At 53.6% G+C, this 15,253-nt stretch overlaps 3 protein-coding genes across 3 annotated transcripts; 2 read left to right on the top strand and 1 right to left on the bottom strand.

The window, feature by feature from the left end:
• Positions 1–694: 694 nt before the first annotated feature.
• Positions 695–1,741, bottom strand: BDP81DRAFT_423317 (uncharacterized protein). Its single transcript, XM_060590057.1, has one exon. It carries the CDS (start codon positions 1,625–1,627, stop codon positions 1,070–1,072), a length of 558 nt encoding a protein of 185 aa, XP_060447657.1. The 5' UTR covers positions 1,628–1,741; the 3' UTR covers positions 695–1,069.
• Positions 1,742–6,880: 5,139 nt separating this feature from the next.
• BDP81DRAFT_447935 (TfdA family taurine catabolism dioxygenase TauD) lies at positions 6,881–8,291 on the top strand (the record flags this gene model as incomplete). The annotated part of the gene is made up of 5 exons (XM_060592240.1): positions 6,881–7,124; positions 7,190–7,420; positions 7,485–7,552; positions 7,608–7,777; positions 7,847–8,291. The coding sequence occupies 5 exons, from the start codon at positions 6,881–6,883 to the stop codon at positions 8,289–8,291; spliced, it is 1,158 nt and encodes a 385-aa protein (XP_060447656.1).
• Positions 8,292–12,374: 4,083 nt separating this feature from the next.
• Positions 12,375–15,253, top strand: BDP81DRAFT_345287 (histidine acid phosphatase). The gene is made up of 10 exons (XM_060586087.1): positions 12,375–13,235; positions 13,294–13,378; positions 13,471–13,633; positions 13,689–13,712; positions 13,778–13,845; positions 13,902–13,963; positions 14,017–14,162; positions 14,224–14,312; positions 14,370–14,486; positions 14,540–15,253. Exons 1-10 carry the CDS (start codon positions 12,661–12,663, stop codon positions 15,104–15,106), a joined length of 1,896 nt encoding a protein of 631 aa, XP_060447655.1. The 5' UTR covers positions 12,375–12,660; the 3' UTR covers positions 15,107–15,253.

Raw genomic sequence — 15,253 nt, 5'->3', positions numbered from 1 at the left:
ATACTTTCCGTTTGGATCTTTTTTTCACTGGGACTGGGGAGGGGTGCACACACTAAAGCGACGTGCAGAGGCGCAATGCGGTAGGGCCCAAAAGACAAGTCATTGGCTTTTAAAGGTTTGGCATTGAAGGCGGTGTTCATCTCATGCTTTCATCTTTTTACTTTTTATTTTTCGCGAGCAGGCCGTTTGATACTTACTTATTCTTTTCGTTCGACCGGGGCTCTTGATTCGTAGAGGTCCACCTCGGTCTGTCTGTTTGTTCTACGGAGCGATGGCGACGTCAATGGAGGGAGAATGCATACTGGTGGCTCTTTCCCATCATTCTTCTTTCCCTTCATCTCGTGGGCAGGGGAGGAAAATTGAGAGGGGGAGGTTTCAACGAAGTTGACGACGATGACGATGGGTGGCAAAACATGATCAGGAGCCGAGGCTTGTTGTTTCTATTGCTGTCCATAGTAACTTGGTGTATTTGTGCTCATCCGGTGGTTCCGTCCAGCGTATTGTATTGCCGAGATTGTGCATGTCCAATGGCTGACTGTGGCGAATGCCGGATATCGGTGTATTTTGCGTAATGTTACACCGCGGCACTTGGATGCTGGGAACCTCCAAGAGTTCGCGATGCGTATCAAAGACAAAGATGCTTGAAGTCGAGGAATGAAAGAGCTGGAACTTATCGAGCCCAGGATTCCGTCTTGGAAACTGTAGTGTTGTCCACCCCCACCCCCACCGAAGGTTCAACCAGGTTCAACCAGGGGATGCGCGCACATGATCTTTCACTGCGTTATGGTTTGCAAAACTTGAACACATCGTCTTGGTCGAGAATGGCTCGAGCTGTGTCGATCCGCCATGTGCACCGTTGGACAGGGTCCTGCAGGTGTCCTTGCAGACGGGTGTCCGGTCGAAGGGTGTGGAGTTGGCGCAGTTCTATTCGTAGAAATCCTTCACCGGCCCAATGCAGACTCCGCTTTTCATCAGATTTCATATGCATCTCTGGTTCGCGGGCCGGTCCAGTGCTGTCAAAAAAAAAGTTAAAAAATCCAAGACAAGATGAAAAAGATACACATCAGATTCAGAAAAAGTGTGTATACGCGCGCGCCAGACCCGACTGACATGTTGTTGCGGTCGATGGGACATCGGAATGTTTCATAGTCGGGTGGCAATCTGGGGGAGGACGGGAGATTGAATGATGGATCAGCGGGATGGAGGATAGCGACTGGCGGGATGGGAAATGGGAGATGGGGAATGTGGTGTGGTGTCGTCGACTAAGACATGTCGGGCAAGCAACTCGGATGAAATCCGGTCTGGACTTGACGTTTTTCCCTGTTGGCTTGGGGGAGTATACCAGTCCTGAGGGTGTACAGGTCTGAGGTGGTTGTCGGTAAGGTAGGCCTCGAACAAGCCTTGTTTGATGGAGGGAGATGGGGGGAGGGGGCGTGAGAAAGAAGGAAGAAAACCCTTGAAAACCCCCCTCATCAGATAGAAGACATGTTGAATTGAAATTACGGTACGGAGTACTCGAAAGCAAAGAAGAATGAAAACAAAGAATCAGGTAGATTCTTCCCGAGGTTCGCCGCATTTTCGTTCCCGCAATGCCGCCGGAGTTATCAAGGATGACAGGAACAAACATTGGGTTGGGCGGTAAAGGGAAGAAAACTCGACGAGTTGCTCAAAATTGACCCTGGGCTTGCAGCACTTGGGGTCGTATTACGAGGTTGCTCGCATCTTTCCCGGCCGGGTCTTGCTGTTGTCTGTGCCGGCAGGTTTGGAGGAGTCACGATGGTGAAGGTGGACTGGGCAGGCAGGGCCAGGAGGTGAGGTGACGTTCAATCGGGAAAGTGTGGAGAACCAACGGGAAGTTGGGATTGGCCTTACCTAAGGCAAGGACCTCCCCGCCGTAAACCTTGCGTGCTTGCCTTCCGGGTTCCTTCCAACTGAAAGGGATGGGTACCGTGCACGTACCTACCGGAGGGATCCACATATTCCACATCGATGTTCCCGACGTGGAAGGGACCGGGGGTGGAGTGCAGGGGCCCCTCGCTCATCGAGAAAAACGGGAGGTGCGACCGGGGCGGACTGCGAGTGGTCCCAGCCATCGGCGTCAGGGGTCGCGGCTCTCCTGTCCCGTTCGCCTACCGCCCGGCTAGCTGCTTACCTTATTTTACATGGGTGTAGATGCAAGTGCGTCCAGCTAAGTCCCAAAATTGCAGACGACCATCTCTTCCCCTCTTCGTCCTGGGCCTGTTCCTTCCTGCCTTATCAACAATTCGCCATCGCGAAAAGACTGATGGGTGGGATGTAGTATTCTTCTGGATACCTTACCTCAGTAATGCCTTACCTTCCCAGTGCTTCCGATATGAGTGATGCCTCTTCCTCCCCTCTCACTATCCGTACTTTGGCTTTTTTCGAATGCCTAGGTACGTTATGTCTTTCATCTGGGAGCCCTCCACCGCCCGCTGCCTCCTGACTGTGTTTGTTTGAGAATCTTTTCTTTTCTTGCCTTTTCGCATTACATGCTCGTTGTCTGCATGTCTCCAGTTGCATCTGTGGGACAAACGCCTCGCCTAGCGCCCACAGACGCATCGTCGCATCTGCAGTTCAGTCATGGGTACGTACCTAAACCTACCTGACCTCACCTATCTTCTCTGCCCGGCTTTGTACACGTTACCAACACCTCTTTAGAGAGAATAGTGGATGCTAATTCCGAGAATCTGTTTCATTGCTTTTGCTGCTGGACACCAGCGAGGTTACCCATGCCGCCGACTCCACGTTGAAACATGGATAGCTTAGACACACAACCTCCATTTCGCTCAAGCTCTGTTGGTAATGCCCGATGTGTCAGTCAGCCAGCGCCAGCCAGCGTCCAGTCGCTGTCTTGCGTGGCTTATGAGCACACCAACTCCCTTCAAACTCCTCGTCGAGACTGCCTTTGTTGCCAGCTTTTTTTTTCCTTCGCATTCTCGACTCGGACCCTACCGGCGTGCATCGTAGCACCTATCCTGCGATACACCATCTCCTCTCAAGATGGCTGTCGGTTCTTTCAATTCCTTGGGATCGAACGAGGTGGGACGAGAGGAACGGCTAGCAGCAGCACCGATTGGTTTGTTGAGGCACTTCATCAATCTCGCAGAGCAGAGGGGAATCTGAGCGTCGGATGACCAGGCCCTCCAACGTTGATCCTATCATTTGGTCTAGGGCCGCGGGTAGTTCATCGGGGCAACACGAGCACACGAATCGAATCGGACACCATCTACCATCGTCCCCGGAGCGCACAACTCGACTTGACGGCCCGGTTCAAGGCGCGGAGACGGGCGACAACACCATGCAGAGCTCTGTGCCGTGGCCTAGTGCTCCCGAACACCCACCCACCCGTCATCGTCCCGAGGATTCGAATATGCCGTGCTACACGATAGCCACAAGAGCTTCCAATTGATCGTGACCCAGCCGCATCGCATTTTGATGCCCGCTTTCTTCCTCTGCGTCTTCCTCGTCTGCGGATGTTTCAGCAAGCAGCGGAGGCGCTCGCCACAAAACGTGTTTTCCTACTCCGTACCGACGTGGGATCGATCATGTCTCTGATCGCACACCCATTCCCCACCGCATTGGGTCGCAGAGGTGCTTTCCCGACGCCGAGCGAGGTAGCGTTGGTGGTCCATGTTCGTCCAATGTCGACCTCACCACGCGTACCCTGCTGCTGCAATCTGGTGCCCGTGCCGTGCCTCCTCTTATCCACCATGGTAACTCACAATCTGCATGGAAGCGTACGACTGCGGTATCATTGCCAATAACGATCCATTCGACGACACATTGCGCACGACGTGTCTTTGAGTCCGTCAAAGCCCCGCCACCGTCGCAACTTCAGCAGACCCAAATCGCGCCCTGCGTGCCACGAGGAGCTGGCTAGCTTGTGACGCCAAAACCGACTTGATGTTTATCTCGCATTTTTCTTCTAACGCCCCTCCCCACAGTGTGCATCGTGGGCGATCAAATTGCTAGTTTACCGTTCTTAGCACAAGCAATGCATGGTTACGTACGTAACACCTACAATGGGCACCCAGCACATATCAGTAGCTCCCTTGTAGAGCCGCTGGTTTTTCCATATTCCAGCTACGCTCTATCTGGTTCACGCTCTCTGGACGGCTACATATTGCATTCAAAGTGCTAAGTAATGTGCGTGTCCCTCCATTGCATCGGGTTGCTGCGTTTGTCGTTCTCATCCCTCGCGGCTCGCCACAAGTTGTTACCCACCAAGGAGCGCATTTCAAGAGACAATCGGAGCCATTGTAACCCCCTCCCAGTCCCTACGGACCCTACCCTACGGAGCCCGTGATACCTCAGGTACCTTACTCAACCTTTTCTTTCCCCGGTCCACCACCGCTGCATCGGCTCCTCTTTTCTACATTGTTCTTCCGGTTCCATTCGAACCCCACTCGTCGTACAGGAAGCACCTTCTATCGCTCTATCAGCTCTCGTCCTTCTTCCTCTTCTACACCATCATCCATGTCTGGTACCTCGAGCAGAAGATATACCCGGCGTGGGTACTCGGCCAGCCAGAGGGTCGTCAGGGCAAGGGGAGATGAGGCACAACCGGCCTAAGATGGGGTGCGCTGTGCATCCTTAATTTTTTTTCCCTTACCCTCCTTCGATTGTGTTTTATTCACTTCCACGTCAAGTTCAGGTTGTCCATCGCAATCACGGCCCAGCTCAGCCCGGACCAGCCCAGATCTTCTTTTCCTCGCATATTGCTTCTTCCTCGCCGGGTACCTGCAAAAGTATGGTGCACTTTCTCACCCCCTGGCGTTGCGCAAGTCCACCTGACGGGCTGGCCACTTTTTGATACCTGGACTCGCAACAGCCTCCATGCCTGGGACAGCAATGGGGGGAAAATATACAAAGAAAAAAAAAAAGAATTGATGAGGGAAGGAGAGAAGGAAAAAGTGAGAAAGGCAAGTACTCATTGCGTATTGCGTGGACGGATACCTTGCGTGTGGTGGAAGACACTACGCATGTGATGTAAAGTAAGGTAAGGTAGGTAGGGAGGAGACGTACCTTTGAAGTCAAGGTCAAGCAAGTGCAACTGCCCGTCCATCTTTCCGTCCTTTTTTTTTCTCAATTTTCCCATCCTTCCATATGCACCCCCCATGACATTCCGTGCATCGAGGTGTCCGAAACTGCCTACGGACACTTTTCTTACCTTACCTTCCTTATTCACCCTAAGGATACTCGATCTCAGGTTACCTTACCTTACGCACCCATCTGTCATGCTTGGGAAAGAATGATCAACTATGGCAAGGTATGGGAAGGTACCTCAAGGTAGGTAGTTAGGCAAGGTAAACTCGGCATGTACCCTCCCGTCCAACTCTACTACATGGCCGTGGACTGTGGTGCACTTTGGCACCCTGCATCTGCATCTCCCTTCAAGTTCTGTTCTTGCCATGCTACCACCTACCTGCCTCAGGTCGGTACTCACCTTTTCGTACTGCCGTCTACCTTACTCTGTACACCTCGAGCTATTTTCCAAGTGTTGTCTCAAGGTAGGTAAGGTAAGATAGGTTAGTTTCCTTCCATTGACCTCGCCTCGCAGGGCTTGTCTTGGCCTATCCTGCCTTTTTGTTCCTTGCCTACGATTAGTACTCCGTATCCAGGGTAGATACTACCTTTTGTTGTTTTACTTAATTTTTCGACCAACTCGCTCTCAGTTGCCATTCGCATGCCTCTCTGGACCCGATGTGAGGTGGGCTCCATCAGCACCTCCCTTCCGTTCTTTACCAGTCACCTTGGTCCTCCGCTCTCGTCTGCAGTTTCTTCTTCTTCTCACAACCAACTCCCCATGACTTAAAAATGTCTTGACGGCAATCTCGCACCATCACCTCATTTCCTGTCTCTGGCTGGCCCTCCCAACGGTCTGGCTCACCTGCCACCTGCCCTTGCCGCTTTCCCGCGAACTAAGGTAAAGCAACATTGCTGCTTCTTTGCGCGCGCACACACACACGCCCATATCTCTTTCTCGTCGTCCACGCCCACCTAGCCCACCTCACCCGCGCATGTGGCCATTGACGGGGCCCGGATACCACCTGGAGAAAGGCCAGCACTGCTTATACCTATTCGTTCGTACTCGTTCAGCTTCGGCGCCTCGCCTTCTTGCTTCACGAACAATCCCTTCATCAATTCACTTTCACTTTCACTCCCATCCGTTACTGCAAAAACCCCTACGCAAGCAAGCAGGCGCAACTCGGGTAACCACTCCATGGGACCCATACATCCAGCGGCTTCCTGCTATCTCGCCTGTCGTCCCTACCCGTTCTGTCCTTCCTATTCCTTGCCACCGTATGCCCTGAGCCTGCTCTTGCTTCTGCTCCTGCTCCTGCTCCTGCTGCTCCTGCCGCTGAAGTATCCTTCTTCACCGACTGCTCTCTGCTCGCCTCTCCTGGCCGTGAAGCAAGTATATTAGGCTTCTGCCAGATCATGTCCGATCCTCGCCATCTCTCCCTCAACCGTTTCTTCTCCCATCAACGCCATCATCTTCCGCACCAGCTTTTGTCTCGTGTTCTCTTCTTCCCAATCCTTTATACAAGTCAGTCTCTGCCACGCCCACTCAGTCTCTTCCAGACGCTCCTCAACTTCAAGCACACATACGTAGTCGTCGGCTCCGTCGTCACTGCGTCCCCTTCTTCTTAAAGCTTGTTCTAAGCCTCGACCTGATTCAAAGTCGGTTTCTTCACGCCCACGCTTCTTGGCCTTACATCCCACGCCGCACGGCAGAAAGTCGATATCAAACAAACGTTCCCAGGTTCGTTCCGAACATGCCCCCTGCCACTGCTTACTCATGTTTCGCCCATGGCCATCTTCTGACAAGTCTGATTTCAGTTCTCACATCAGCAAGATGGCGTCTAGTGCAGTTGGTCCGGTCGTGGGTACTACCACAGCAGCCGCTGGTCACCACATTCACCACCTCGACCGCAACGCCCCAGTCGCGGACGTTCCTGTCATCCCCACTGGCTTTCCCGAGACAGTGGTCAACGAATCAGCCTGGACCGGCCCGCAATTTACCAAACAGTCGCAGTACACTTACAGCCTGACTAATGCGGACCTCGACGAGCTCACTGCCGCGCTCAAGCACTTCAAGAGTATGCTAATGTCTGCCCACCTCATGCTACCAATGTCCGAAGGCTGACATTTGGTGCCAATTTAGCTCTGGGCCTAGACGGCGATCTCGTCAACCGGGACAACTTCCCTCTGTCGACCCTTGGTGCCACTCTGGATGGCATTGCCCGTGACATTCATCACGGCAAGGGCTTCGCTGTGGTCCGCGGCATTGACCCGCAGCAGCACTCTGTCGAGGATCTTACGGTCCTGTACCTTGGCATCCAGGGGTATGTTGCCAACCAGCGGGCCCGTCAAGACAAGAAGGGAAATATGCTTGGTACGTTGACATTGTCTCGTTGTTCGTCTTTGAACATTCTTTGCTAACTACAATCCAACAACAGTCCACATCGTTGCCGACAACACAAGCCAGGCCAAGGCGGATCACCATCGTCATTCTACTTCAGCCATTGTAAGCTTGACCACCGTTGTCTTCACTGGCAACGTACTGACAAAGTCATCACTAGACCTTCCACAATGAGGAGTCCGGCGATGTCATCAGCTGGTTGACCCGCAACACTGCTGCCGCCGGTGGCAAGTGCATCATCGCCTCTGCCCACACCGTCTACAATGTTCTTGCAGCCACTCGACCCGACATCATTCGCACTTTGTCCCGTTCCGACTGGCCCTTTGCCCTGTAAGTCTACATTCCCGGTTGCTCACCAGTCCTCTGCTGTTTCCGAGTTGTCAACTGACCAGATCCTAGCCCCAAGTTCCAGTGCCGTCCGGTTCTTTTCCACCATGATGGAAAGATCATTATCAACTTTGGTCGCACCCCCTTGATGGGCAACTCGGCTCATCCCAGACCGGCACACTTCCCATCCTTGACGGCTCGTCAGATCGAGGCTCTTGATGCCGTCGAGACAATTGCCAAGGCTACTCAAATGGAGATTCAGACTCGCGCAGGCGACATCCACTTCATCAACAACTTGGCCATCCTCCACCGACGTGAGGCCTTTGTCAACGGCCAAGGTGCTAGCGAGAAGCGTCATCTTGTGCGCATGCGTGTTCGCAACGAGCAGCTCGGCTGGTCTATTCCCGATGCCCTCCAGCGCGAGTGGTACGATGCTTTCGACAAGCCTGCCGACCGCGTCTGGCACCTTGAGCCGATGCCTGACGCATTCTTCCCCCTCAGAAAGTACCCCAACTGATTCTGCACATTCTGGTCTTTGATTTTTTTTTTTTTGCTGGAACGCCTGATGAAGAATCACCAAAAAGGGAGAAAGAGGCGTCATGGTTGCATTATTTGGACTCGCATATTTCAAACCCGGGGAACCGGGCTGGGCTTCTTCTTGCGCGGAGCCAACCACCGCATCTTTTCTTGACCGTCTTTCCTTTCGCAGCATTTCACTTGCTCCCCCTTGCACCACAAAAGTTTATTGTCGTTTCCTCGTCGTTTACGGTGAGAAAAGCACGGAGTCCATTGGAGTTCACACAGTAGAACCCGGCTGGGAAAAGCATGTATACAATGGTTGGGATGTTAAATCCGGCGTTGTTATAGTATAACCTAATAATCCTTGACCGTCAAACCTGTCCGGTGCACGAAGCTTGAAATGACTTCGGCAAGTCTGATTCTGAGACATGTGGTACTGATATCCCGGCTGTCAATGAGGTGGCTGAGGATAGGTAACGACAGCCATTGGTCACACGACCGTGGAGCTGGAAACCTACATCCATGCAGTACCGGTCAAACAGCTGACCAATGGTCGAACGAAGTTCAAGACATCGGTGTACACCTGTCAACGTAGGCAAAGACGAACCTCATTTCATATTTTCAGCTTCCCGATCACAAAAGGCCCTGATTCCCTCCCTGGCGGATCTGACGGAGCTCATCGCGAGCTGCGGCAGTCCACAGAGAGAGAACATGAGAAAAGGAGATGGGTATCTGCATGAGACTCTTGTGTAGACTCTGGTCAGTGCTTTATTGTGAGATTGCCGCATTTGGTTTCTGTCAAGTTGGTAAACCTTGCTCCAGGACACTGACGATTGTGGAATCAGGGAAACTCACCCCGTTATGCATGGAAGAACGGCCGCTTGATCTCTCTGCGGATCCAACATTGCTTCTTCGCCGCCTCTAATGTAGAAAGACGTGCATATGACGGTCCCGTATTCCCAGCCCCAAACGAAAACTCTCTCTGGCGGACAGCAACTCAGCTACAAGCCGGAAAAGCAACGATGATGCGAACAGACATCAATGTCTGGGATCCTCAACGGTGAGGCCATTGACATTGCAAAGCAAGCGTGGCGTCTTGACTGGCAGAGCAGCTGACCGACATCTTAGATGGGCATGGAGTTCGCACTTCGCCATGGCCAAAGGACAAGTCGAGCATTCTGGCCTCTAGGGAAGTCGATAGCCGCCTAGCAGGGTCGAGGCCTCTGTCGAGACACGTAAAGAGCCACTAAGCGCTTCTATTGGCAGCGTGTCTTTGGCTTTTCCTGCACTTTTATTGTATTTCTCTCAGTGATCGGCAAGCAAGCGAGCGCGTGGCTGCAGCTCATGGCGGAACGACAAGCAGCTTTTGACACCTGCAATACGCTGGTATCAGCGTCGATGGGCATGCACATTTTCATCGCCTGCATGGGAATGCCGGATCGCTGGCTACAATCTGTGGCCCTGGCCGGGCGCCCAGGATATAAGCGGAAGCGAATCTACGGCGGGTTTGCGTTCGCATCCCTACAAGGGAAGGGAGGAGCGAAAAGGAAAAAAAGAGGCATGCATGAGAAGTGGGCAGTGAAAGAGGCCGCCATGCGGGAACTTTTGGAGCGTTTTCCAGAAGTGCATCAGCGCCGTCTCGAGGACCCCTACGCCGGGATGTTTTCTTGCTTTTGCCAATGTCTTCAGTCCGGACTTGGTCTTCTGGAGGACCTGGGATTTTCCGATGACGCTGGTCACCTGGTGATCCTGGGCAGACACGTTGCTTGTCACCAACGGGCAGGATACGTGTTCCATGCAGACAAGAGGAGAGTAAGGCACGAGGAGTATCCGTAAGTACGAAACCCATGGGTGCATGTCGAGGATATTTGCTTTTTTTCCGGTTGGTTGCAAAAAACCTCGCGCTCACAGCAAGCTTGACTTGAGTAATTGGAAATGGGGAGGAAATCCGGCGGTGGTCCGAGGTCGGCATGACCGGCTCGTCCTTCGCTAGCAGGTCTCGAGATAGATGTGTGCAGCCAGCGCCCCCGCTTCCTCCGTTTGTAATTTTCTTGCTTTTCTGTAATTCCGGGACTCGACGTTTTCTTTTCTTTTCCCCCGTCAAAGCATGGTGGCATGGCCTGTACACGACGGGGAGGTTGTCATCGGCTCCTAGCGTGGGCGATCGATCGGAGGGATAGAAACGGGGCCCATTTTACGAGCAGAGGCACGCTAGGATTGTCCACCTTGAGGGGGAGGAGGAGGAGGAGGAGGATTTGAAGAGCCACGGAGCCTAGCACGCCCAGGAGGGAGCGGCGGAGACATTGAAGATACGTACTGTGGAGCACATGGGCTCCAGCAATAGTTTCTTCTTCTCAACAGGGCGCCAAGACGAGCAAGAAGGAGTAGAAGAAGGAAAAACAAGTGACCATGACTGACGAATGGGTGATGGGATAGTAGGAGGACGGGGTTGTATGTATGTACGAGGGTTTGTCACAAAACCCCTAGGCCCAAAAGCGACTGGCTGACACCTGCGTGAAATCACTAATCAACTTTGGTTGAGGCCTGTTTGGGAAGACTATCGTTGAAAGAGCTGCAGGTCGCTACAAGCCCGGCCACGAACGTCCAAGTCAAGTGTGATTGATGTTGAGATGGAATTGAGGACTTGGGAGTTGGGGCAACTTGGCAGGGTCTGGGATACCTTAGGGAGGTAGGGCTTCCCCGCGATGCTCGTTCGCTTCGCGACTTGGGCGTCTGGATCTATGTATTTGTAGCTAAACATGCGGTGGCTGATTACTGAGCAATGCCTAAGGTAGCTGGAGCTCACCTAGCCCGGAGAACAAGGCCTTTGGGGGAGAAGTTGGTGGACGTGGGGGAGGGAGCGGACGACGACCATGAAGAAGGAAAAAGCAAGCATGAGCGACGGGTGTTGCGATTGTTTGGTGGTAGTTGCGTGGATGGAGATTGCAGATTGACGTCCCGTCCATCGGTTCGTCAACGGCTGAAAGTGGCCTGGGAATGTGCTGACAGCGATGGGCTTGCAGGGCTCTTCCGGGGATGCTTCCGCGGATTCGGCGGCAGTCTAGCATAAGGTAAGGTAAAGTGAGGTAGGAATAACCGTGGACTCTCACGATTGAGTTCTAGGGTATCTGGGCGTTCCGTGGTAGGGTTATCGTAAGGTACCTACCTGTCTACCTTGAGGTATCACGTGCGAGGGAATCCTCCCAAATTGGGATTCATCATTCAAGAGCCACTCAGGGCAGCAGTGCACACACTGCGCAGAGCCATCTGCCGGAGCAGCCAGAACAGCCCAGGCCATACCTACTCCGTAGGTAGAACATAAGGTACTTGTCATTGGCTGTTGGCCGTGCGTCGTCGGGACCGGATCCGCCTTCCCGGTTGAGCTAAGCCGCTAAGGTAAGCTGCCGATGGGGCCACGCATCGTCGAATGAGAAGGCGCCGCTCCCAACGACAGGTGCCCCCTAACCGCGAGTCTCCCTACCTCGAGCTCCTCCTGGCCGCCTCAGACGCCACGTCCCCATCGTGACGTTATCAAACCTTCCTCTGACGGATACCTTACCTTACAGCAAAAGGGCATGGTCTTGCTGCGTTACCCTCCTTCCTGCGCACACGACTCACACCTGACCGCCGTTTGTTTGCTTCTTCTTCACAATACCTAGCCCGTCATTCCCGCCCTTCCCGTTCTGCAAAGTTGCCTTTTCTCCCATCGCACTGACCATCCAGGTGGCCAATTGGGGAATCACGGACGTTGCTCCCGAGGCCTGGGGATCGACTGCCCGCCGCATGTGTCGAAGAAGATCCCTTCTTTCCTGCATCTGCACCCGTCATACCTTTACTGCCGCACCTCACAATCGCTCCATTCAACCGCCGTCTACGCAGTCCTGCACGTTTCACTCTGCATCGTCGTCTCGCCTACGCCAACCTCGGTTTGCCCGCCTGATAGTGCCGCTTTGAGAGCTGCATACCTATCCTAGGTACGATTCACTTCGAGAAACAACCGCTCCATCCTACCTACATTTGCACCCCCGGATGTAAAACGAATCCTGCCTTGACGTACCTTTATTGTACTTTGCGTATTCCACCCCCCCCCCCCCCCCCCCCTCTTTTGCCTACCTTGACTGCGTACGGGCTCTGTGTCCGGTTGGTGTCTCGGTGCTACCTCCGGCAGTTTGTGACTGGACATTGCTAGCTGCAGCTTTCCAAGCCAAGCAGTGTGGTGCATCACCTGCAAGAAAAGCCTTCAGCGGACCGTCAACTCCGAAGGGGTCACTTGTACCTGCTTTCAAGCGTCGGATCCCTCCCGCCACTCTCTCATCATCGAGCATTGCGCAAACCTCGGTCCTCCCCTGGGACTTATTGCAGCAAGTATGGCACCCCGCCAGGGTGGCTATCTCCGCGTTCCGGGACAGGAAGACGACTTTTCCCGCCAGCAGCCTCGCCGCAGCCGTTCCGGTTCCGCCGGCCGAAGGCAGAAGGCCTTGCCCAGCGAGAAGCCTCTCCCGGCCCTCCCACCGCCGACACCCACGTCCGGAGCCGCCTTTGTCGACATTGATCTCCACGGTGATGGCTCTCACAACTCGCCCAGCAGCCGTCGTCGAGCCACCATCGCCATCGCGCTCGCGCTGGCGTTCGTGGGATGTATGCTCGCGTTCGTGGTCCTGGGCTTCGCCTGGGACAACGGCGGTGTGAGACGGGGCCCGAACGCGTTGGACGGCTTGAAGAACCTAGATGACTGCCCGTGTAGACAGGACGATGACGTGCCGCAGTACTTCAGGACGAGCCCGGAGTTGTGGGCTGGCCCGACGGCGACTGGTAGACCTGCTTTCATGGCGCAGACGAGAGTTATCCCTACGGGCACCTTTGTGCCGAATGCGCCGCTACAGACGGACATCCCTATCGAGGGGATGGGCAGCAAGAATGAGAGCATTTTCAACATGATGGGGTGAGTTGGCGTGCCCTGAACGTGATAAGAGTACATGCTCAACTTCCCGGATGTTTAGCTATCTTACGCCGTATCAACCGAGTCCTGGCTTTGGTGTCGAGGAATACGCGCTGCCAGAAGGGGCCGATATTGTCCAAGTTCAGGTAAGCTCCATCTGAGCCAGCTACGGATGGGCTTTAGGGGCTATGTTTCTAGGTCACGATGGGAGATGCCCCGTCTGGCTAACTTGTCATAGATGCTCTCTCGCCACGGATCTAGATATCCCACCATGGGATCCAATGTAGCCGATTTTGGGCAGCGCATCGTAAAGGCCGGCAAGAAGTTGAAAGCCAAGGGTGCTTTGAAATTCTTGAACAATTGGAAGTATCAGTTGGGACACGAGATCCTAGTCCCAAAAGGTTGGTTCTATTGAGGCCTCGTTTGTGTGCAAAATCGCTGACCTTTCATCCGCAGGGCGTCAAGAGCTGTTTGACTCTGGTGGGTGGCCTGATACTAGACAGTTTGCGCAAGGCTTTGCAGCATCAAGACTAATTGCTGCTTAGGTATCCTACACTCGTACATGTATTCATCGCTGTATAATCCGAACAGCAAGATCATTGTGCGAACAACTGTACGTCGGGAGTATTGACTGCTAGTTTTGATGACCCATGACTGACACGCTTGCAGACGCAAGACAGGATGCTCAAGTCGGCCGAGTACTGGCTGGCCGGTTTCTTTGGTCTTGAATGGTATGGTGCTCTGCTTGACGCGGTGTGAAGCTCACAGCTAACCTTTGCATCAGGACAAACAATGCTACTATCGAGGTCATCATCGAGCAAGACAGGGCAAACAATTCGCTCGCCGGTTACTTGAACTGCCCCAACGCCCGCAAGCAGAATGGAGGCGACGAAGCTGCCAAAGTTTGGATCTCAAACTACCTGGCCAATGGTAAGTCTACTACCTGCTGCTAAGCTACGCAGTCGTACACTCCACTGACACGTTTCTTCAGCTACTGCTCGATTGAAAGATCTGGCGGATGGATATGACTGGACCATTGATGACACGTACGCGGCGCAGACCATGTGCCCCTACGAGACGGTGAGAGTTTCCATGCGCGAAACGAGAAAGAGCTACTTATGACTGACCTTGAAACAGGTGGCTTACGGCTTCAGCGTTTTCTGCGATCTGTTCACTTATGAGGAGTGGGTTGGCTTCTCCTACTCCGTTGATCTCATGTTTGCCGGCAACAACGCGTTCCAGAACCCCACAGGTGTATGTACAAATTTCACTCTCCGCCAAATGATCCGATGTTGACGAGGCTGCAGCGTGCCGTAGGTATCGGCTATCAACAAGAAGTCATTGCCCGCCTCCAGAACCATACTCTGGGCTACTCTGGGTCTCAGATCAACGTGACATTGGACAACAACACGGTCACGTTCCCGCTCAACCAGAGCCTCTACTTTGACTTCTCCCACGACACCAACATCGCCTCCATCCTAACGGCGTTTGGTCTGAAGCAATTCGCCCAACTCCTCCAGCCGACGGAGTACCCGGGCCAGCACAACTTCACCGTCTCGCACATCACGCCGTTTGGCGCCCGGCTCGACATCGAGGTCATCAAGACGCCCAAGCCTTTCAAGGCCGATCGTTCCGGATACGAAAAAGACGGCGGGGAGACAAAATACATTCACTTTGTTCTGAACCAGAGGACCGTGCCTTTGGGTTGGAGTTTTCCCGATTGCGATGTCACGCGATTAGACGGCTGGTGCGAGCTCGAGACGTTCTTGAACGTTCAGCAGGATATGTCTGAGCTGGCGGCCTACGATAGGGCTTGCCATGGGGATATTGAGACTGTGCCGTACGGGACGGTGTATGATGGTAGGCCCATGTGAGAGAGAAGGGGCTTGTGACGATAGTGTTGCTTGACTGTGGTTATGTATATATTTTACATTCTTTCTTTGGTCAACGGTGGGTTCGCACCTAAATGCCGTAGGGTATAGGCAATGTTTGAATAATACAATTGGGCGTCCTTTACAAAA

This window comes from Colletotrichum phormii (assembly GCF_030913505.1).
Source record: "Colletotrichum phormii strain CBS 102054 chromosome Unknown BDP81scaffold_6, whole genome shotgun sequence".
Classification (NCBI taxonomy): Eukaryota; Fungi; Ascomycota; class Sordariomycetes; order Glomerellales; family Glomerellaceae; genus Colletotrichum; species Colletotrichum phormii.
The sequence above is the reverse complement of the archived record's forward strand: the minus strand, read 5'-3'. Positions and strand labels throughout refer to the sequence as shown.